Source organism: Zootermopsis nevadensis, unplaced genomic scaffold (assembly GCF_977971745.1).
Source record: "Zootermopsis nevadensis isolate Lab colony 2312 unplaced genomic scaffold, Znev_1.0 Znev_ptg000030l, whole genome shotgun sequence".
NCBI lineage: Eukaryota > Metazoa > Arthropoda > Insecta > Blattodea > Termopsidae > Zootermopsis > Zootermopsis nevadensis.
The window spans coordinates 13,507,920-13,531,352 of NW_028259162.1; the positions used below are offsets into that span (position 1 = coordinate 13,507,920).

Sequence of the window (23,433 nt, forward strand, 5' to 3'; positions counted from 1 at the left end):
ACATCTTTCACAGGCTCACAAAGACATGAGACTCTAAAAGTTCATTAGGCATACTACACGAAAGTCTTATGACGATGACAATTATTCTGCAATAGCTTAGGCTTGTGGTAGTAGCACAGGTATGACTTGTCTCTAAGATGGCAGGCGCCTCTGTAACGTCGGTATCTAACAGACTATATGGCATAAAAATCCATAATACATTCATCTTGTCCTCATTACCGTTTAGAACTCGAAATCGACCCATATATTGTCAAATAACACTTGTCTGAAGCTGCTGTTAGTAAACTATATGTATGATCCACCCTCTAACTGCTTCTCCGATTAATTAATGATCATAATCGTTATAATACAGGAAAAAATTGTATCTGTAAAGTACTCTTATTACTGTGATGGTGTGAGGCTTTTTCTGTGGCACTACACCTCTAACGGGCCCTTTGTCCATATCTCGGATGATATTTGAATAAATATGTAACAACCGTACCTTGTCGTGGTGGTGGGGCTTGAGTACCTCAGTGACCCCAAGAGCTACTGGTAGGGCCTCCCTGGCCAGATTGGTCGAGGGGAAGAGGTCAGACTAAGACAGGTACCCTGGTCCTCCAGGTTGGGGGTTGGTCGCAAGGCTAACAACCTTGCACCGTAAAAAGGAAGATGTTTCAAAGCCTCGATCAAAGCCTCGGACAGACGGACCTAAAAGAAGGACCGAATGGAAGAGGAGACTTGAGGAAGCCATGGACCTAATACGGGCCTGAGAGCCATGGAAGAAGAAGAAGATGTAACAACCGTAGATATATGTTTACATGAGAAAACTCGAAGCATAATATGACGCAGTGTCACTCTGTCCACCATATTTCCCAAATGGGCTCCAATGAGCGCGAACCAGGGCCTCGGCGATGGCATGCCGGAGAATGACCGTAAAAATAAGAAGACAAAGGCCTTGTGGAGTAGACCAATTCCTTGTTGCGTGCACAATATACAGGAAATACAAAGTCAACTCCTGAATCCAATTTTCTGAACTATCGAATTCCATGAAAACGAAGTAAATGCGAGATACCTCGCATGGTTGCTCCATTAGGCATGAATAGTATCAGTGTGTGAGGTAGATTAACGTATGATATAAAGGGAAATAGAATGAACGTTAGGGGGGAGAACGAAGATAAACAAAAAGAACAGTGGGGATGTGGGACGAATTGCTTGTTTCCATTTCGATGTCGTACGTTGGCTGCAGCGGAGCAACAGACTCCTTCAGCCGAGCGGTTTCAAATAAATAACACCCCCACCCGAACCAATCGGCTGTGTCGGCGGTGTGGATGGCAGGGGAGGGGAACGTGCGACAAAGCAAAGAATGGAGGCTTTAATGGAAAATCTTTGCTCTGACTGGTATGTAAATTATCTATGAAGCCAAGAGCATGCCATTTCAAAAAAAGGCTTCCAAGAGAGTGTGTGTGTGAGTAACTGATTTTCAAGAATTGAATAAGCACCAAGGACAGTAAACGTAGCTCCCTGGTTCAAATATTGACCAGGATTTCGCCTATCCTGCCACATTTTTAGATGTTTTCCTCAATGTATTAACGAAAATGACAAACCAGTAGGGCCCACGTTAAATTAGGCCGCGATCGATCCTTTCTGTTTATTACAATTAAGTTTTGTGTTCTTCTCTAACGCGAGCTCATGCCAGTATGTCGCGAGTTTCATCATACTTTACAACAAAGATCGTATCTTTGTTGCCCTGCTGACGTAACAGTCACTTGATGTAGCATAAGAAAGATCTTTGAATACCATTGATTCTGAAGTAGAATGTTCACCACTGGACTTCGACTGAGTTTCATGATAAAGCTAAAGAGATTATGTATATAACAAACTTTGTTAACGTTGCCAAATATCATTGAGAAAAATAATGTATGTTTCGAAAGACTTCTCTCAGAGTAACTAGAAATTGGGGTCTCAAAATTTCTTTGTCGTCTTTCGTCACAGTAAAAAAATAGAGTTGGATAAGACAATGGCAAACAGAAAAAGGTTTTTAAAAAGTCAAACCATTGAGAATTTGCACAGGATACAAAATACCTATGCGGGACAATTTACCCTTTAATTGTGAATTAAACAGAAAAATGGAAAAGAATAAATACATAATTTTATTCTAGTGCTGCATACAGATAAGGGTATTTTGAGCTGATGTTCGGTACAGGGTATTCAGTATAAAATAAAATACGTTAACGAAAGTTTAAATTTCTAACGGAAAGTCGAATAGAAAATGGAACAACACAGCACAGACCTTTTTTATCCGTGTTTTCGACAGAAGATTAGCAAATATCTGACTTCCAGATTTTAATGACACAATTTTTAATAATTTAATTTTTAAACACGTATGCAAAATTAATTAAAATATGTCAAAATAAACTCTTCGTCACAAAACGTTTTATTAAACTATTTCCACTAACAACCAATGACTTTTTAAAGTCATGAATGCAGCCAACATTATCTACTTGAAGCCAAAGCCAGTCTAAAAAATACATGCCGTACCATAAAACAAGACCTGTCCATCACTGGCTGATGCTATTTAAGGGTATAATCGCTGTTTGCACCGATAATCACATAAGAAATCCATATAAAATTCAGGGTTACTTATTGTTAAGGTAGGTGGTACATTTTCCAATGGGCTTTAAAGTATTATCCAAAACACACAGATTCATAAAGCATTAACCAAAATTTCTTAAATTCACGTCAATAAGATTTTCAATTGAATTTTAACAAAAAAATGAAATGAAATTACTTTAGATCTCGACGCGGACAAAAACTAAAATAAATTAGCGTATTAAATTATAGCCGAGTATAAACAAAGTAATTAGATAATTTTAGAAGGTTGAAAGTCATCAGGAAAGACCATCTTAACGCGACGTGGACTCTAAGGGAAAAACTATAACATTACACTAACAAACAAATATCTTTGTAAGATCTCAGAAGGACGGAATATAATAGAAGCTCGAACAACTTTTTCACTACCGATCAATCGGAAAGAAATCCTAGAAAACATGGATGGATAAATACAATCCTGAGAATGAGACGCGTCACTTACTAGCTCAATTTGACGACTAGAAGAAGAAGTATGATAACATATTTAAATAATAATATGATGTATGAATGGGAAATATTTGATTCTCAGATATCTCGGCTTTTAACTCGAGCATTTGTTCCTATTCATTCAGATTTAACGACCAACCCAAAGAATAGATGATTTGAGGAAAGGAATCTCTTACGACCAATACGGCCAATCCCTCGTTCTGGATGTTATTTTGGATGTTTTATGTCAGAACCAAGCAGAAATCCAACTTTATTGCATATTGAACGTCAAGATTCTCTAAAAAAATGTCCCCTTCCTCACATTTCTTAGGCCAGCTATATATTTTCTCTCTGAATACCTCGTACTTCTCCAATATACTTAAGCATGAAACCGCTAGCATCGTCATAACCATGAACCTGGATTACAGAACCCTACAGCGCATTCAGTTCTGTGGAAGTTTGCCTTCACAGCTAACGTACACTTCCGCTGACAGCAAGTGGTCCCCGAAGTGCATTAAGAATAAAAAAACACGGAGAGGTGTGGGCTGTTGGGGGGTCACATGTAAGAGATTATTTAACAATGATTCTTCAACCTGTTAGATTTTATAGACTCGTATGGCACAATTATTGTTAACCATGAATTTTAAAATATAAGAGGAAAGATTTTTGCTACTATGAGCACACTTTTGCAAGGTCCCAGTGCAAATCATGAGTGTTGGAAAAACGGCGTGTTTCACTTAGTTATCCGTGCTTAATTTCTCCGGTATTATTAGAGTAATATTTTAACTTATGACTGTTAGTCTGCCAACATAAAAAGTATTGATGTTCTTTTAAATCTTGCGTGCACATAAATTCACCGAAAGAGATGGATGCATTCAAAATGAAATTGCGCAGTTCTGCACTAAAAAGTCACCCTTAATTCATAACAGCCTTTATTTAGTAATATAGCAGGTATTCGAACTGGTGATCTTGAGTTCTTCAGTTTCTCTCCCACCAATAAGATTATTTCAAGATACCAGCTTTACGGCAGTGTAGAATTTTGTAATAAAAGAGTGCAAAGTTCAGATACCGGGTGAGATAACGACTGTAAAATCTTTTATCTCGTTTCTTCCGGGCAAATGAAGTCTCAGAGCTTAAATTAGCCCATAGCTGTTTCCTCCTCCAATCTCTTCCATTTTCTCGAAGTGTTAAGTAACATTCTCCGTAATCAATACTTCCAGTCGTTAGAACGTTCTTTATATTCACAAGCGTTACCACAGTTGAAAGAACTTTTATTATACCACAGTTTGAAAATAATAAACAAAATTTTGCTTCATGTAGGCCAGTTTGACACTTTATGATTCACTTTTATAATGAATATCAGAAGGCGGTAAACTGTGTATTGAATTTCCCGTTGAAATGCTAAGCGTGGTTGCTTTGTGGCTTTGAAAATGTCCACAGCCTTCATATCGGATGCCTTTGAGTAAAATTTAGAAAACCGGTGTACCAACAGCTAGGGAATGCGAACCGGTAAACATCCATTCCCATTTTCGTTAAAATTATCATTCGCCTATCAAAACTGTGAAATTAACAAAGGTAGTTAATTAAATTTGTAACGTACAGTTCAAAGTTAATGAATACACTTCTACACCGATATACGTAACACGAATTGTTTTGATCTGTACTGAAGAGCAGGCTAGCAAATTGATATAGGCACATTCAATAAAGTTTGCCTTAGTTAATCAGTTCTAATACACAATTCAATTTGTAAAATTTCTCGCATGAAGAAGTAACTCATAAATCACAGTAGTAATATGCAGCAATATACTTTAAGAGCCATTCGAAACGTCTCTCCTTCCACTAAACCAAATTCGGATACTGTACACATAATCCTATTGTCATTAATTTCACACTTATTATCCATAAACGTAGTGACTTTTACAATGGTTTCATACACCGCGTTGTAAAACACAGTTCTATAATTTATATAATGTTAGATATCTAGAAGTCATCACCACAGATTATATACAAGCTTAAGTAAAACACGTTGACAAAAGGTCGCGCGATAAATGCTGGCAAATGCGCAGAGGACTGATTTTGGTCGTATGAGATGGACCCGTCCGAAGCACGTGCTAGAGGGGTGTCAGCTTCAGTTGGTTTGTAGCTCTAGCTGTGTTTAGTTCGGTGCGTCACCACAGTTGAGGCTGTGCGACCCCCACTACTATTTAACTCCCCTCTCTCGGCTTACACATCGCGCATTTAGGTGCCACGACTGCTCAATCTCCCGTAACTTTGAATTATTCCTTTGCACCGGAAAACTTACCAACATATATGACGGTAAACAAACTATTCAAGGGCAATTCTTCATAATCTAAACGGTCTACTACAGGTAAATCAAACTCAATTAACGCATTTGTGAAGATAGACGGATGATTGTACAATCTGTATCTTGTAATACATGAATCACATTTGTAAAATAATTTTGAACCATTCTTCCTTATTAATGGTGGTATTGTGGGTCGTCGACTTCGACGTTTCGGAGCAACAAACTGCCTAAGCATTAAAGATGACTTCAGTAATGACTCTCCGTCACTTTGGTAACAACCTATAATCCCACATGGCACGGAACACAGACAGCAAACATATGACATATCCACCGTCTTGACAATCTCAGTCTCGTACCATTTACGTAACAACTTCTACCTTACTTTGAAGACCGACGGGAGTACACAAATACAGAAATTAAATCTTGCGGCAAAATGTAACAACATTTATTTTCCGATGTTTAGGGTCTCGTATTAACTAGCTGTATAACCTGTTGTCTCCTCAGCTCAGTCCATGTTTTAGTTACACCAGCAACTTTGTTCCAGAAGGATTATTCCCGAGGTTAGCTGAGTCCATCCCGAATGTGACTGTCAGCGTTGGGCGGGACGCGCTGCTAGCGTGCGTTGTGGAGAATCTCCGAAGGTACAAGGTACGCACAGAGAGAGAGAGAGAGAGAGAGAGAGAGAGAGAGAGAGAGAGAGAGAGATTGCATGGATCCTGAACTGTTCTTACCGAATGTAGATAAAATTGGGGCCCCTTCTTATATAGCACAATTTTGGCGAAACTCTTTCATTTTTGCAACACAGCACTATTCTAGGGCGGAGAGCCCATGAATGAAAGTTACGTAATGATATTGTAACCATACTGTAAATTTGTTTTATGCTGTGCTGAAGAAGGCGTAGGGCAAAAGTCAGGAAGAAATTTCGACGAAAAGATTCACTGAACGTTATTCGAGACAAAGCCTCTATTAATACTTACAACAATTTATTACTATAATTACAATTTGCTGGGACATTACACATTGCCAAATATTGAAATTACACCATTAGCAATTTAAAAGATTAACATTTCTTAGACTCTCTGCGTCTCGGAGACTGTATATATCTCCATCTTTTTATCTTCTTACCTGAAGACTGAGTTAGAGTTTTTAATTTCTATTGGTACAGTTTTCAGCATTATAATAATACTAATATACCACTGTCAAGTAACTTCACAATTATATTAAGCCTTATTGTTATTCGGAGACTACTTATAACACACGAAAAGATTGTCTTATCTAAAATAACTACACAGTCATATCGTACACATTTCTTTGGGATTCTACACCGGCTTTAAATATTATCAAGTGCTTGGAACATAACATTACATGCTTTGAAGCAAAACACAAGATTAAACGTTAAACTGAAACTACATAAAAAGTAAAACGACCAAAGCATCGAACTTTATATTATACCTAAATTAAATTTTACTTGTAGGAATTGGATGGACATTTTCCTCAGTTGCATATATTTGACAGATAAATTTTAATTACGCAAGTAACAAATCGACACTTACGCATAAGAGACATTTTCGTACAAATCACGAACTGATAATCCAAGTACCAGCGTAACTCTTATGTAACAGTACTCAAAATGTTAACATTTATCCTCTCCCGATGTCAGATCACCCCGTTTTAATCGTGGAGTTTAATGTTTCCTGTGTACTAGAGAGTGATACAGAATCGATTTCATTCAGTATCCATGTTTTAAGCAACTATTTTTCCCACTTCTCATTATAATTACAAGTTCCTTTGATAGCTCAAATCCCTTGTGTGTCCGTCAGCCACACACCCTCATTCCTTACGAATCCCTTTGATGTTGACTACAGTTTCGAAACCTCGTAATCATGTATCTTTACCTGAGTCATCAGCAATTAGTGCTTGAAAACCTTTTCTGTCCCATCTCTATGTTTTTGTAGGTAGGACACAGAAATATTATATCGGGCTGTACTGTTAATATTCATGGCTCGTTTTCCATATTTACACATCCACTCACGTATTTTTGTATCATTTTCCTCTCATAATTGGTACGTAGACACAAGCGAAATTAACCTAAAGTACACATGCTCAAAACTATACATTCTACGCGTAATTAATGATTTGTAGAATGTATCTGTCTTTTTATTTTTTCAAAATGTGTAGCGCTACAGCTGATGTTTGGGCTTCACATTTCGTTTGGATTTCGGTGATGAGCGTGTATGGACATGCTCGGCATTTTGCATAAACCCCATATGACGATGTATTAAGATCTCAACGCAAATTGACGTTGTGAGCCAACATTTTAACTCTGACAAATGCATGGTCGATAATGAAAGATAAAGCAGTCAACTGTAAAAATGTTAAAACTGTTTAATTTATTGTCGTATATGAATATATTATCCTTTCTCATTTAACCCCTTGAAGCCGAAGGTCCTCTAAATATTGTTTAAATAGTTGGTACCTCAAAGAAAATGTAACCTGTAACTATTAGAAAGATAAATTTTTAAACTGATTTTAAGGAAATAATCGGTGTTTGATCTGAGAATTATACGGAACAAAAATTTTAGGCAAAACGCAGATTCATTGATTGTTAAATGAGGTGGCATATATAGTTACCACAAGGCTTTAAAGGGTTAATATACTCATCGTAGAGGCAGAGAGATTATCACTCTCACTGCGTATTTCGTAAGTCCAGGGTTCAAATGTCTGGCTTGAAACCGGCCATATTAAATACGTTTTTCATTATTTTCCTCATTCTCTCCAGACAAATCCCGGAATCGACCTTAAATTAGACGAGGCCGCTTCCTTCTACAACCATCCAATAAAATGTTCATAGATTATCCTAACACTGGATGCAATATAGTCTGAGCTATAAACAGCGTTGTTAAATAAACCACAAATAAACTATCGAAACATTCCAAAATGAAATACAGAAAATACATTCCTCCGAATTTGGTGTTCTTTGTTGAATCATCACTTTCAAGATAGCAGACATGAATGGGTTCTGGCATTACCACGTGTTCATATTAAATCGCCGTTACAATTTTAAGCTCTTTTCCACTGAACTCTTTGTTCTGACATTGCATGTAGCCGTAGGGCTTATTAAAAAAGGCTTGATATGTATGTATATGTGTATGTGTATGTATATGTATATGTGTATATATATATATATATATCTATATTCACTTCAATAGAAAATCCCGATTTCCCAATTAATTGTTAATATTTTTATACCCGATAAGAAGGGTTTAAGTCAAACGAAAGATATAACCTACCTATTGGTTGATAATTTGCATTTCAAACATATTTACAGTACTTTTTCACACTGTGAATGTTTAACGATGTAGAAGAGATTTATTTAAATTTTGACTGCGCTGTGCGATATCTCTAATGCGACTAGCTGGATATATTCGCGTCAGATGGTAAATTAAAACTCGACAGGTGTCATAGCTACGAATGGCTTTAGAAACTCTAAAAATATCTTCTCACTCTTACCTTGAGCGAATGAATGTATAAATGAATTTATTAAGTATGTTTCATGTATGTAGTGGGAAATGACTTGCTTTCCTTACATCTCTACCTTCTGAATTAGATATATTTATACATATTTAGTGGCAAATTCCACTCATCTATAGAATTGTCTTCGTAATTTATACCCTCATATACTAATGTGATTCCATTTACATTTCGAATTAACAATCCAAATCGTACCGTATAAAGTAACACACAGTGAGTTACTCAAGAGGTTCTAGACACTTTATACAATAATACAAACTTAGTTGTACATATATGCAAGTGCAAAGAAGTGTAAAAATGCGGAAACAGGTACTGTGTATATTTTATTGACAAATACAAGATTACATCCTACTTTTCATATCCCATACACATCGGTGATCGAATTGATTCTCGCTAAACGTTATAGGAATTTATATTTAACTACGTATTATATTCTTTTACTTTCTTTCTCTCCCAGAGAAGCGATGTTTCTTTTTAAATATCCTGTTAATATAATGCTTATACTGTATACATATATACATATCTGTTATCATATACTAATTAAAGTATATGATCACAGATATGAAATAAGCACGGAAATTTCTACAAATTAATAGAAACAATTCTAAAATATAATTCTGAAGATAATATTGAAATTAAATAAGAGAGATAATTAAATAATAATTAGGTCAAAAACGTGTTCTCTTCATGTTGTGATAGTGTTTATACCAAATCAAGAACTGACAATCTCGTGCTACATGTAGAAGCCATGAGGGTACCAAGAACAGTTTCAGATTTTAGGGTCTAACGACGGTGAAGGTGTCAAACGTGTTCTTCTGGTGTGTGATGCCTTGTAGACTTGTACGCGGTTACCAGGTTTATTTGTAAACGTGGGAACAAGTTATTGCTGGCTAATAAATTTGTTCTCAAGGCCTTCCATGGTTAAGTCACAGACATTCAGCTTCCTGTTTTCATGAAATGTTATTGTTCATAAGTCTTCACAAAATACCGTCATCGGAATTTTCAATGAGCCACAACAAACCAATTTACATCTTCAAACGTATGTCTGTAAGACTCTTTGCTACTTATTCAAAGTCTTGCAGTTATCCCAGACAAAATATTTATCATCGTCTGGGTTGTGACGTCTTTAAGATGGTTACCATCATTTCGCAGGATTATACCTTCCCCATGGAGCCCTCTTCCTTAACAGAATCACATTGTCGGTTTATTGTACTTTGTTGAAGTAACTGTATTAACAACACAAGTAAAAGTGTGTTGGTTACAAAGGTTACCGTTAAATTTAAATCCATCTCACATTTGTTTGAACTGAATCTTTAGCAGTTTTGTTTCAAAATAATTCTACTTACGTAATACCGTATTTTACAGAAACAGAGAACAATCCAACTTCTTGACCATTATACTTCTAAACTTTTAAGCTATGTGTTAGTAGAACGGTCTTCTCCATTTTCCTACTCCCATTGAGCAGGCCTTCACGTATTTTAGTTTAGCATATATTTACAAAACGTTTAAGGAGGGGCTGCATTACAGCAGATACCACGCAGGCGTGTGTCATTAACAGGCAACATGTGACGGCTTGCTGTCATTACGCTCCATACATGACTACATTAGAATGGAGTGATGTCTAGATACACGGACACACGCAGTTGGTAAACACAGAGGTAATTACAGGTCGCTGGTCTACAAGTAGCTTCCGCACAAATTCACAACTGATAGTGCTGTTATCAAGACATTAGTAAGCCTAGGCCTACATAACTTTGTTTGTTCCGTATATCGCAGTGGTATCATGAGGCTAATGGAGAAGACTCGTGTTTTGTTACCACGACATCACAAATTTAAATATTTTCCTCTTCCGATTGTAAGGATTAAAACTGCCCCTCCCTCCTTTCCAGTCGGGCGACCTTGGCTTCCGGATTCGATAATTTATTTTGAAAATATTTATTGCCTAATGTGTCTCTTATTCGCAGATATTCTTTCGCTTTTGATTCGTCATTCTGTATCTCATTTGTTCTTTCGTGAATTCCCGTTATTCTGTTAGCTATTGTGCATTTCGTTGTGTTACTTTCTAAAAAGTAGAGATAAACATAGATCTGAATAGACAACGTACTTAATTAAAAAACGGCTTTTTCTAAATTTCACGAAGTTTCGATTGGCATCATCAACAGGTGGTGTACGTCAGGCAAATGGCCACGTACATTCCAAACTTTCGTACACTTCTGGATTTGATCGCTCTGAAATTTATTGAACGAAGTTCCAATTAAACTACAAACTACAGTAAAAAGTATGCAACGTTCCAACGGTCCCAGTTATTGTATACGAAAATTACAATCAGACAGGCTAGTTGCAAGAAAGTTTAGCTACAATGTATTGTAAACTACAAGTTACGACTATCAGGAAATATTGTTTATATTTTATACAGACGACGCGAAAACAAATGTATGGTTAGGAAACAACTACACATAATTTATCAACTGTTGAATTTAATTATGCGAAATGGAAACAAGCCAGTTATTTTTCATTTTAAAGTTTGTATATGTGATTTTATATTAGTAATACCTGGTTTATTGTTCGACGATGGTTGTTTAAATGGAAGACTATAACTGGAACAAAAATATTGATTTTACAAAAGAGAAATAGTATGTGATTACATAATAACTGACACGCAGATACTATGTTTAGAACTTGACTGAATTAAACAGACATCTCTTATCAGTAAGACGCTTTTCTGTTTAACTGTGGGATACGAGAACAGAGAATCTTAAATACTGCGTCATTATGTCTGATATTTTGCTGAGAATTGCTGAAAAGAATTATTTAGAAGTACTAACTAAAACGTAATTGCACGATAAGGGACAGAATAACATTCCTGTTTAAGGGTAACAATAAAGGAAAGAAGATATACATTTTGAGTAATATAAGACGCGGATATTTAAAAAATGTGTTACAAATATTTCCATTTTACATCAATAATTGGTATATTTTACATTATTATAAATGCCTTATTAAATATAAACAAGATAAATGTCATTAAAATATATAATATAATTCAGGTCTATACACAAACTTTATTTACAGATGTTAAAATTTATTTATTATATTATATATTTTAATTATAAAACACAAACATGACGCATTTAAACTTTAAAGATAAATGTCAGCAGAAATACGCATTATATTTCTCCGTTTTACTAGAATTTTTCTAGAGAGGACAGTATTTATTGTTAGAATGTTTTCTATAATTAAAATAATGACGTTTCAGACGTGGGCTGAATATATTGGTCCTCGTTTAAGATTTGAAGATTACCTAGAACAAGAGGGCGAACCAAGTACGGACCTGCCAACGGAAGGGCAGCCATCTTCCGAAACGCCCTGAGTCTAATTCAGAAAAACCTGAGACTGTGGACAAATTCATACAGAATAATTGTCACAATGAATTATTTCTATTAGAACGAAACACCAGGCTATAATATAAGTAATTTTATAAATTATCTCTAAATATTAGCACATAATTTAATACGTCACACTTATTTGTGCGAAAGAAATGCAATGCGTTACAAATTCTAAGAGAAAACACTATTAATATTATAACAATTATAAAAAGTAAGAAAGCGAAGTTGTGAGCATAAGAAGCAAGGAGAAAGAGCGGAAGAAGAAACAAATTTGAAAATGGTAGTACAGCTTTCCCGCAGGGCTTGTGTTAGTTCCGACAACGGAGCAGTCCGTGAGAAGAATTCGTTGGCGTACTTCAGCCTGAAGCGGACGTGAAGAGGTTACTGATCGCGGTGACTTTATTCTTCAGTTCGTCCTGAGAAGGCGATATCGACAGTGTCCAATGTAGCGCTGTACAAGCAGCTAATTGTGACGACCAGCATTTGTACTGATCAACGTTTAATCATGATACAGTCTGCCCACAAATACTCAATACATCGTTTTTTTATGTTTTTGTTTTTTGGCTACGTTTCTGTTAAGGATGTTGTATAAAATCACCATGCAGTCACTATTTCCTTCCACCGCTAGAGAGAAGTGACCAATTTTTAGAGAATTTATGTGGTCATCGTGCTGTTACGCAAATTTCAGGCTCGGAATTATGTTAAAACAATTTCGAACAACATAAAATTCTATCGTTTAATGCTAATGACACAGTTATAAAGACATGCAAATATGTTACCTTATTAATATTTGTAATTTCCGAAGGAATAATAATAAATGCATTCTGGTACAGGATGTTAAAGCAAATTGTAACGCTATATAGCATATATAAATGATATTATAACAAAACTTTTTATAAATTAATGTCCAATTATTATTTTAAAAGAACATGGGAACGAAGATACCTTTACGAATTTGCCATCCAACTAGATGGATCTTATGACAGAGTTTGTTATTGAAACCTAACTCCAAATAAACCAGGAAATAAAATAATTTTAAAATTTTGTAATAAATATCGGAAAGCAATGAATAATGGAGACACAAGTGAAAGAGTTACAACTGAAAAGTGCAGCGCTTTATGCTCTATGTATTCGAGAGACTCACTGCTCGAAACTCGGTCGGGGCATCGGCTCTCCTGACTGAAGTTCGTATGATTTTCCTCATTCTCTTTCGAAGAGTGCAGGGATGGTGCCTTTAAACAGTTCTATACCACCTCCGTCTGAATTCTTATTTAGGCCTCATAGTCACTGAACGTCACATTTATATCTCAGATCAAAGAACCTAAGAATCAATCACAAGTCCCATAATAGAGTCTTATATGAGTTTTAATACTGGGTCTCAACTTCGTAACAATACAAATTACTTTTGATAACTAGAAATCGCGGACGGAACTGGCAGGCTGTTAATACAAAATAATTCCTTGTAATTCTTAATTCATCGAGCAACGCTCAACAACAAATTTAAAAAGAAATAATTTATCACTGTCAGAAATTTCATAAAATCATTACTGCACTGCTTCAATAATCATACTTCATACGGACGTAATAATGGTGATTGATTGGAGACAGGTGGGAGTGTCGCTTGCGTCCACCTGTTCATTTCCAGATCCTTCGTCGATATTCACGCGAACCGATGTCAAGCAGCGACTGACGCTTCATACACTCCACGTTCATCGTACTCAAAATTAAGTTTACTGTCTTCTGGGTTCTCTTCATCATAAGGGCGACAGTCCTGATCATGGAAGCAGCAAGAACCTCTAAGACATCCCTAAACATCTACCAGAAACGGCGCTAAAACTCAGAAGAGAGCCTTTTCGTATTCACTGCTGTGAGAACCTGAGGTACTACTTGGTTCTCAAAATGTTTGTGTCTGGTACCCCTGATGAAGTCAAAGAGAACTCTGGTACCTCATGTATTGCTGGCAAAAATTAAAGAACGTAGTAGAACCAGGTTATATTAATTTTGAAAACACAAAACGTGATCTAATTTTAGGTTACAAGAATGTCCATGAGTTATGCCACCAGCTAAATGAGAATTTATGGTAGCCCTGGAAAGCATATTTCATGCTCCAAGGGTTACCGATACCACAGTTTAAAAAACCCTGTGCCAAAATCATTGTTATATTTCATTTCTAATTAGTTTCATCGTGGATGAAAATCAATCAGATTTTGAATGTAAATTCTGAAAATGAGGCAGCACGCATTTTTAAAACGTTGGAAAATATCTACCAGACTACAGAGTGCAACGTACCCGAGGACAGCCTTCTTCGTACTTACACTGAGAACTGAAATCTCCCCTAATGTATTAGACAGGCGTTGCTGGGCGTGAAACTGAATTATACACACATACATATGTACGATCATTTACGTATTATAACATAAATTTAGCACCGAGTGGATAATTAAACTTACATTTAAGAAATTTGTTGTGTCTAAAGTACAAAACATGAAATATTGTATAGACCTACACAAACATCAATAATTGTCTGTTTAAATTTATAAGTTTAAGTGGCTATTAATTTAAATTTGAATGACGTAAGGAAAGGAAAAAAAAGCAAAATTTCTGATAATTACGTCGCCAAAATTCATGTTTATACAGAACTTTTATGTATGATTAAATCCAAATATGTTACGTCCTACCACTCTGTTATATATAAAGATGCATTGTCGAAGGTTTGGGAGTGGAATCCCTGTTAATTTGGATTTCACATAGATCGTTGGCTATGATAAATCAATGCTATTTGTGGGTTTTGAGACCCTATTATGGGGATAACGAAATGCATTATAAATAGTAATTACGTAATGATTTATATTATTTGGAGATAATCTTCAATAACTGAATGCAATAAGCTTGGCTCTGTTCAACAATTTTGCTTCAATTTATTAGATTTTATTTTGTTCTGCATTGTTCTGCTGTATCTAAATATTATCATATGATAAAACACATATATTTCGTAACATCTGCGCGAGAGTATTGTATAGATCTGTTGTGTATGTGATAAAACCTTTTATTTGTACATTTTAGTCAATTTTCATATCGAAAGTATTTCAGAGTTCATCATCACAAACCATGAAAGCCTCTGACGTGTTTCACTGAATACCTTGTGGGTAGGGATAAAAGCTCAAATGTGATGGAAAACGTATTGGCACCAATAGAATGCCACTGTAAACTGGAATATATAAATATGGTCATTATTTATTCAGAAAAATATTGAGAAAAATTAACGGGAAATGTTCATCTGAGCTTTATTTGTTATGTTTACAACTAACTATTTCCTTGTGACTGAACGTACCGGTAGATTAGTTTGCATTCTGGCTTCGTATTCTGGAGGTCTTGGGTTAAAATTATATCCCCGCGACCGGTTTAGGAGGTTTTTCATTATTTTACTCAAAACACACGCCGAGGTTATACTTTAATCTATTTCCCACAAACGCTTCCTTCCGTATTCTTCCAAATTCATTAATCATTGTAACTTTCAATAAATACATGAATAACTACTATATCTTTCACAGTGATTCACACGCATGTAATAAACGCAACAAGGCCTTTACTACACCCAAATCAAATGTGCATTTTAAGGAGATAGCTAATGGATATCCTTGTCATGTGAGCATTTTATATTAAGTTAAATCCCATTATAATCAACGTAACAATTTGAAGATGGCAGACTTCTTGGATATTGTGACGAGTAGTCTAGTAGATGTTTACCGACGTTTCAGAAGTGTTTGCTGCCTCAATCGTCAGGGCGATTACCACCCCCTTAAACAATAAAGAAAATAGTAACAATTTTACCTCAAACGTCGGCGACTTTAACAGTTCGACACTGTATTACACCCCAAAACGTAAGCCTATAATGAATAATATAACACTGCGAAATCGTTGGATTTAATATCACGATAACGTTTGTGCATACAGTCACTTGTGAACTTGAAACAAAATTAGAAATTTTGCCAACACATGACAGCAAACATGATGACTGATATGCAAGTTTTATTTTTCATCAGTTTCAAAACTGACTGGCGTATCGACAAATTTCGGATATGAAGTAACGTTATGATGACATGATACGGTTCTTTGCATCTTCGTTTTTATTGATACATTTGACAATTTGTTGATGGATGTGCGTGTATATTCGCTTGCCAAACCAGCGATAACTGTCGATCTTTGAGACATGAACAGAGCCTCGCGTGTATCAGTCCTGGCAAATACGCGTTATTATACATAGTATACGACAGGCCTGTCACATTCGATTGCCTACCTGAATTACGAAACGTGAGATTAATGCATTGTTGAATAAATGTTCTTCGAACACAAGAAAACGCTTACAATTTTTCACAGCCAAAATGTCACGCTCCGGCAACTTAACAAGAATATATAAATATTTATGTTCAACTAGAATACAGGCGTGCCTCGTTTTATTGCGCTTCGCAGATATTGCGTTTTTTACAAATTGAAGGTTTGTGGCAACCCTGCAAGTCTATCGGCGCCATTTTTCCAACATGTGCTCACTTCGTGTGTCTGTGTCACATTTTGGTAATTCTGGCATTTTTTAGACATAATGCTATTGCACACTTAATAGACTACATTATAGTGTATACATAACTTTTATATGCACTGGGAAACCAAAAAATTCATCTGACTCGCTTTATTCCGGTGGTCTGGAAACGAACCCGCAATATCTCCGAGGTATGCCTGTACTTCAGTTATTTTCCGTTGATAAGATTCACACAGTCATTACATATGTCATATACTTAGTTCCCCCCCCCCCCCCCCCCCCCTCGACTTCTATATTAACTCTAGAACACTCAGGTTGGTATCAGGGCAATTCTTTCAATGGATTATGAGCCCTCTTTCCAATTTATATTTGACTCTGTAATAAACAGTGTTGTTAAAGAAGCGATGAATCTTTCTACAATAACCACAAACACTCGTCTAAATTTAGAATATGTAGACAAACAAAGTGTCTTTCAAAAGTCAGGGGTTATAGCAGAAGTCGATTATTCTCGAAACAGGAAAGATTATAAGGAAAACGTTGGTTCAAATCCGTGTTTCCAGGTAGGTCGGTAGGTAGGTAGTTCCTTTCCCTCGATAGGACGGGCCCTTACAGCACTTCACTCCTTTTATTATCAGTAGCAAACGTTACGCCGACGTTGTGACGTGTACATCGGAAAGGAAAAGTGTTTCCAGAGTTTCCTGCATTATTTGTTTCCCCTTTACTGCTTCTTCTCATTTCTTTTATCACACGTCGCTCTTTCACTGTCATGCCAACGTGGTAACATCGCACGAGATAATGCAAAGACCCAAACGCCGTAAAGGATCGTCCTGGGTAAAACACTTGAGATTGCAAACAACGCGATTCTCAACAACTGTTCCCACTTTATATATTTCCGCATTTTGTTACATAAACCTTAGGTCAGAAGATGGCTGTCTTCTGGGTTGTTGAGGCGTGTAGTCTGGTAGAAGTTTACCGCCATTTCAGAGGTTCCTGCTGCCTCCATCACCAGGGCGTACCAGACTACACGGCCCAACAACCCTGAAGACAGCCATCTTCAGACTCACCGCCATGAAAATCTAAAATGTTACGACCTTGGGTCAGTCAGTACAGTGACTGGCTCCGGACTGGACGACCGGAGTTCGATCCTGGAAGTGGGCAGAGGATTTTTCTTTTAGCCTCTGCGTCCACACCGGTTCTGGGGCACACCCAGCCTCCTATCCAATTCGTACCTGGGATCCTTCCCTGGGGGTAAAGCGCGGTCGGGGCTCAATGCTGACCACTCACCCTTCATAATGCCGAGATTAAGAATGAATAGGACCTATAACGCCTCTCCGCTCAAGTGCCTACATGGCGTATAGTGGGACAGCTTTACTTTACTTCTTACTTTAACCCTGTTCTCCTATGACCCCAGATTTACCGAACACGCTGTAATATTTAGTACCTTACCTACAGTTCACAAGACAGTGTCAAAAGTGCGTCACAAATGTACAAATCAATTTTGATCCTGAATGACAGAGTAGGGTATATCCATCTCCTAGCAGCTTTTTGTTTATTTATTGTTTATCGACTGTTTTTCAGTAGCTCAGACTATACAGCATCGAATGAGATAATGGCAGAATTATGAATTGGAAAAGTGTGGCCTAACTTAATGTAGTATCCCGGCCTGGAGGGCATGATGAAAACCACGAGAAAAACCCAGTCAGGAAAGCCGGTCTCCGGGCCTAGATTTGAATCCGGGATCTCCCGACCATGCCCAGTTTCTTTGTACGGAGTATGACCTGAATTTGTATCTCTTAAGATCCGTGAATAGATAGCCAATGCTTGTACGTCTATGTTAAGAAGACAGACATCCAAAATAAACATGCAGGAGTAAAGCAGAAGGTAACTGACATATCATCTAGAGTAATGGATTATCTTGTGCGGAATAACTGGAAGAAATTCGCCAGTCATAAGAAACGTACTGATACTGGATCACGCCAAAGTGCGTGTTCTCTTATCAAAAGCGGAGTAAATCTCGGAGTAAGTGGTATGGCCAACTGCAATACCAAGTAAAGTCACTTGGCATTCTTCTATACAATTTGTAACTGAAAGAACAATTTCTCTGGGTTAATTCCAAAATGGAAATGTGAGGACTAAATGAAATGAATAAACATACAAATAAATAAAATATTACATACAATTAATTTTAATTCTATCATTAGATGTATCAGACATTGTAGATTATTTTATATTAACAGCCATATATCAACTGTGTGCGAGAGGACATAGAAAGAATTTAATAAATTCTAAGCTGTGGATTGTGCTGTTCTGGGATGTAACGCTGTGTGGTCTGAAGGGTGGTTTCCAACGTTTTGGAGGAACATTCCGCTTACATCTTCAGGGTATAAATTTCAAACATTAAGTCTGAGATAGCGGACTAGACGACGTCACAACCCAGATGATCACAACCGACGTATTCAATGCCGCAAGAAATTCACATCCAGAACCATTTTAGGTAATTTAAATAAGTGTTCTTTGTAACTATGTAGACAAACTGTTTATCGATCAATAACGAATACGCAAGGATTTGAAGAAAGACAATTTGGACGTGTGTTTCACTTGTCATTGTCTAATTAATACTTTGAATTATCATGTAACTGCATCGAGTATTAGAAAATAAAATAGGTCATGTTGATGTTCTTTAGGGTTCTGGGGCCGTGTGGGCTGGCCGTCAGATGCTACCGTTTCCAATCAGATTCTCACCAATGCCACTTTAGCCTTGAAGATGAAGAAAGTACTCTTCTCCGAAATGTTATCACCTACCGACCAGTACACAAGACACCAGAACCCAAACGAATACCACCAACATCGCTACCGCCGAGCAAATTTAAAATCTCACACATAAAATGGCATGGTCACCTAACAAACATTCTCTCATATACAGGGTGAGTCAGAAGTATGTTTACAAACTTCGTGTGCGTGTTCCAGGATCAAAAATAAGAAAAAAATGTTCCTATGAACATGGATAGCAAATGTTTCATTTTCGAAATAATAGCCAAAATAAGTTTCAATGAATTGACTTTATATCAAAGTGAATCCAGCTTCCAGCAAAGATTTTCAATTAACGTTTGGGCAGGAATTGTTGCCGACATGCTTATTGGTCCACACATGCTTCCATAGCGTCTAAGAGGACCTTCATATCCGTGATTCTTAATAAGACATTTGCCACGTCTCCTTGAAGATGCACCACTGAATACAAGAAGACAAATGTGGTTTATGCACGACAGAGCCCCAGCACACTTATCCCATCGCGTCGTATTTCATCTCAATGAACGGTACCCTCAGCGATGGATTGGGCGTGGTGGCCCAGTAGCATGGCCACCGAGGTCACCGGACCTGACTCCATTGGACTTTTATCTGTGGGGCCACTTGAAGTCCGTCGTTTATGCAACACCCACAAACAATGATGACGACCTATGGGAACGTGTGCAGAAAGCATGCCAGATGATTCGATGAAACCCTGGTGTGTACGAACGAATCCGTCAGTCTTGTGTACGTCGTGCTCGTGCATGTGTGGAGAATGGAGGAACAACCTTTGAGCATCTGTTACAAAGAAACATCCCTGTCCTTATACTTGGCAACAAAGGCATACATTGAAAATTATTTTTGGCTATTATTTCGAAAATGAAACATTTGCGACCCCATGTTCATAGGAACACTTTTTCTTATTTTTGATCCAGGAACACGAACACGAAGTTTGTAAACATACTTCTGACTCATCCTGTATAATAATTTTGCGGTTGATTCAGTGTCTTTAAATAAACATAACTTACGAATCGGAAAAAAAGAACTATAACACACCTACGCATCATTAATTGGATGCTACGTATCTTCAGTAGCAGCTACAGCACTGATATGTCTTTAATGTACTGGATTTGATACCAGATATCTTACAATTGTGCAGTGGAAAAATTTTAAAACTGCAATCTTTCCCTTGTAGCACTGTCTTCAGAAGTAATATTAGCAGCTAGCAGTCAAAAATGGAAATTCAAACAAGAACTTCATGCTGTGCGATTAAACTGGGGAGAGACCGTTCAAGTTTCAGTGGTCAGACCGACAGGAGGTCAGTTGTGTTACAGGTCGCTTGGGTCCGAGTGGACACGCAGACAATCCTCTCGATCCATCACAACGTGATCACGCAGAACCCTCGCATCTCCCTGTCATACAACGACCATCGCTCCTGGTACCTGCACATCAAGGACGTACACGAGGCTGACCGCGGCTGGTACATGTGTCAGGTGAACACCGATCCCATGAAAAGTCGACAGGGATACCTTCAGGTCGTGGGTGAGTAGCTTCCGTCGCACGTTGTGATTAATTTCAGTTTTGTCAGCAAATTCGATACTTCAAAGTGTTGTTCTGTCGGGATTTGGCAAGTCTGACCAGTCGTACATTAATTTTCGTGACAGAGTGACATACTTTATCGTACGGCAACATCAAAATTATGAGCCTTTTTTTTCACAGAGCGTGTTTTTCTCCGGAATATACCGGAGTTATTCAACAACTTTTATCATTCCTCAATCGTCGCCAGTTCTTTAAGCAGAGCGCCAAAATTTGCGAAATTACGGGGCACGTAAAATGATTGACAATAATTTAAAATCTCGGAACCATTCTTGTCCTAGGTACAATTCAAACCCTGGACATTCAAGAAGGAATTTCATATTTCACACCGCCACTTAAACCTTAACCACCACAACCAAATGACACACTTGTTTAATAAATAATTACAATTGGTTTCTGGAATACAATGACATTCGATGCTTTAGGATTATCAGAATAGGTATTTAGTCGAAGATTCCTGTCTTCTGGGTTGTTGCGCTGTGTAGTCTGGTTGATGTTAGCCAACGTTTCAGAGGTCATACTACCTCCGTCTTCTGGGCGATGATCATCGCCCAGATGACGGAGGCAGTATGACCTCTGAAACGTTGGCAAACAGCAACCAGTCTACACAGTGCAACAACCCAGAAGACAGAAATCTTCATACTCTGATGACGGAGGCAGTATGACCTCTGAAACGTTGGTTAACATCAACCAGACTACACAGCGCAACAACCCTGAAGACAGGAATCTTCATACTAACCGCTGTGAAAACCTCAAATCTTACAGGTATTTAGTCGTTTAGACTTCCCTTCTGTCATGTAATATCACGGATGATGAAAATAATTTATTTCAAACTATAATACGTGTAAAAGTAAAGTAAAATCATCCCGTTACATGCCAATAGGGGAAGAGAGCGTATAGCTCTTACTCATTCTCCATCTCGGCACTAGAAGGGAGTGAGTGGGCAGCAGTACGACCCAGACGCACATTACCGCCCAAGGAAGACCCCAGTACCAACGAGACACAAGCCTGGGCCCAGAGCCGGTCTGGACGCAAAACCCTTTGTCTCTGGCGAAGATCAAATACCGATCGCCCAATCCGTAGTCAGTCTCTAAACTGACTGAGCTACCCGGCTCAACTATAAAACATGTGTATTTTAGAAATCCATTGTATGTTTCGCTGTCCTAATAGCAATTGACATTCATATTCGCATAAACTATTGTGAAGCGTTAGGTAACCTGTGTAGTTGATACAAGTGTTGTAAGATAAGCTAGAAGTAATGCAGGTTTCACTCCTCCTTCACGCATATATTCCAATCTCTCCAAAAAGATTTTTGCAGACGTTTTCGAAACACCCAAAGGGCCAGCATAAAAATATTTCGCCTAAATTATACGCTAAAAATATATCAATAAACATAGGCAAATAGGAAATTAAACAGAAAAAGATTTGATTTTCAGAAACATAAAAGTATGTTTTCCAGTGAAACCTTGTATGAAGAAACTAATTAGACATCTCACATGACATTACGTTAAGTAGACCACGCACGATCTCAGTAAAAGACTTTCTAATATCGGGAAAAAATTAAATATTTTATAATCTTAAGAGATTCAGTGTAACTAATCCTCTTAGTTCTTGCATGGTGAAAGCGCTGGTAAAAAATAATACACAGGTGGCTTCAATTTTTAATTTAAACTTTAATAATTAAAACTTATTACTTAAATATTTTAAACTTACAACTGCGTCTTATTTCTAGTTTGTCAATAATTACAAATTATGCATGAAATATTAAATGCAGAAACAGCTACTGGTACCGATTTTTTTTAAAATACATAAATTAATTGAAGATAAGCCTGATAAGAGTTGTAAACTGAAGTGCGTCGCTATTAAACCTTCACAACACAATGTTAACTGCATGTCCCACCTGTTTCAAAAATAAATAATTCTTTATTTTGTATTAATGAATTTCATGTGATTCTCACTATAAACAGGAATTATTTCCTTAAATCAAATTAACGAAATGTTCTTTGTAATGGCGAAGAATTGAGCTTTATTCGCGATACTACCGAATCTTAAAATATTATCTAGACGATCATCGGTTTCAAAGGGTTAATAACTTATTAAATAAGTAAAATTTTATTAGTTATGTAAATAAAAAGTATGTAGCTAAGAAACGTGGCCCCTACATCTTGTCAAATGCGGCCACAACACCTTTCTACTCTGTATCATGTCATCGACAACAACAATATGAAAGCTTGTGAGATGGG

At 37.1% G+C, this 23,433-nt stretch overlaps 2 protein-coding genes across 4 annotated transcripts in view; one reads left to right on the top strand and one right to left on the bottom strand.

The window, feature by feature from the left end:
• LOC110829632 (EGFR adapter protein) overlaps positions 1 to 23,433 on the bottom strand; it is a 743,671-nt gene that overhangs the window by 713,081 nt on the left and 7,157 nt on the right. The window lies entirely within an intron of this gene.
• The window catches only part of LOC110840539 (lachesin-like), a 126,599-nt gene that overhangs the window by 86,573 nt on the left and 16,593 nt on the right, over positions 1 to 23,433 (top strand). For 2 of the 3 annotated variants that reach the window (XM_087358358.1, XM_087358356.1), the window contains exons 3-4: positions 5,904 to 6,007; positions 20,929 to 21,136. In XM_087358358.1, the coding sequence (XP_087214484.1) occupies positions 5,904 to 6,007; positions 20,929 to 21,136 (312 nt within the window). The remainder of the gene's footprint in view (positions 1 to 5,903; positions 6,008 to 20,928; positions 21,137 to 23,433) is intronic. The other variant, XM_087358357.1, reaches the window with a different exon arrangement.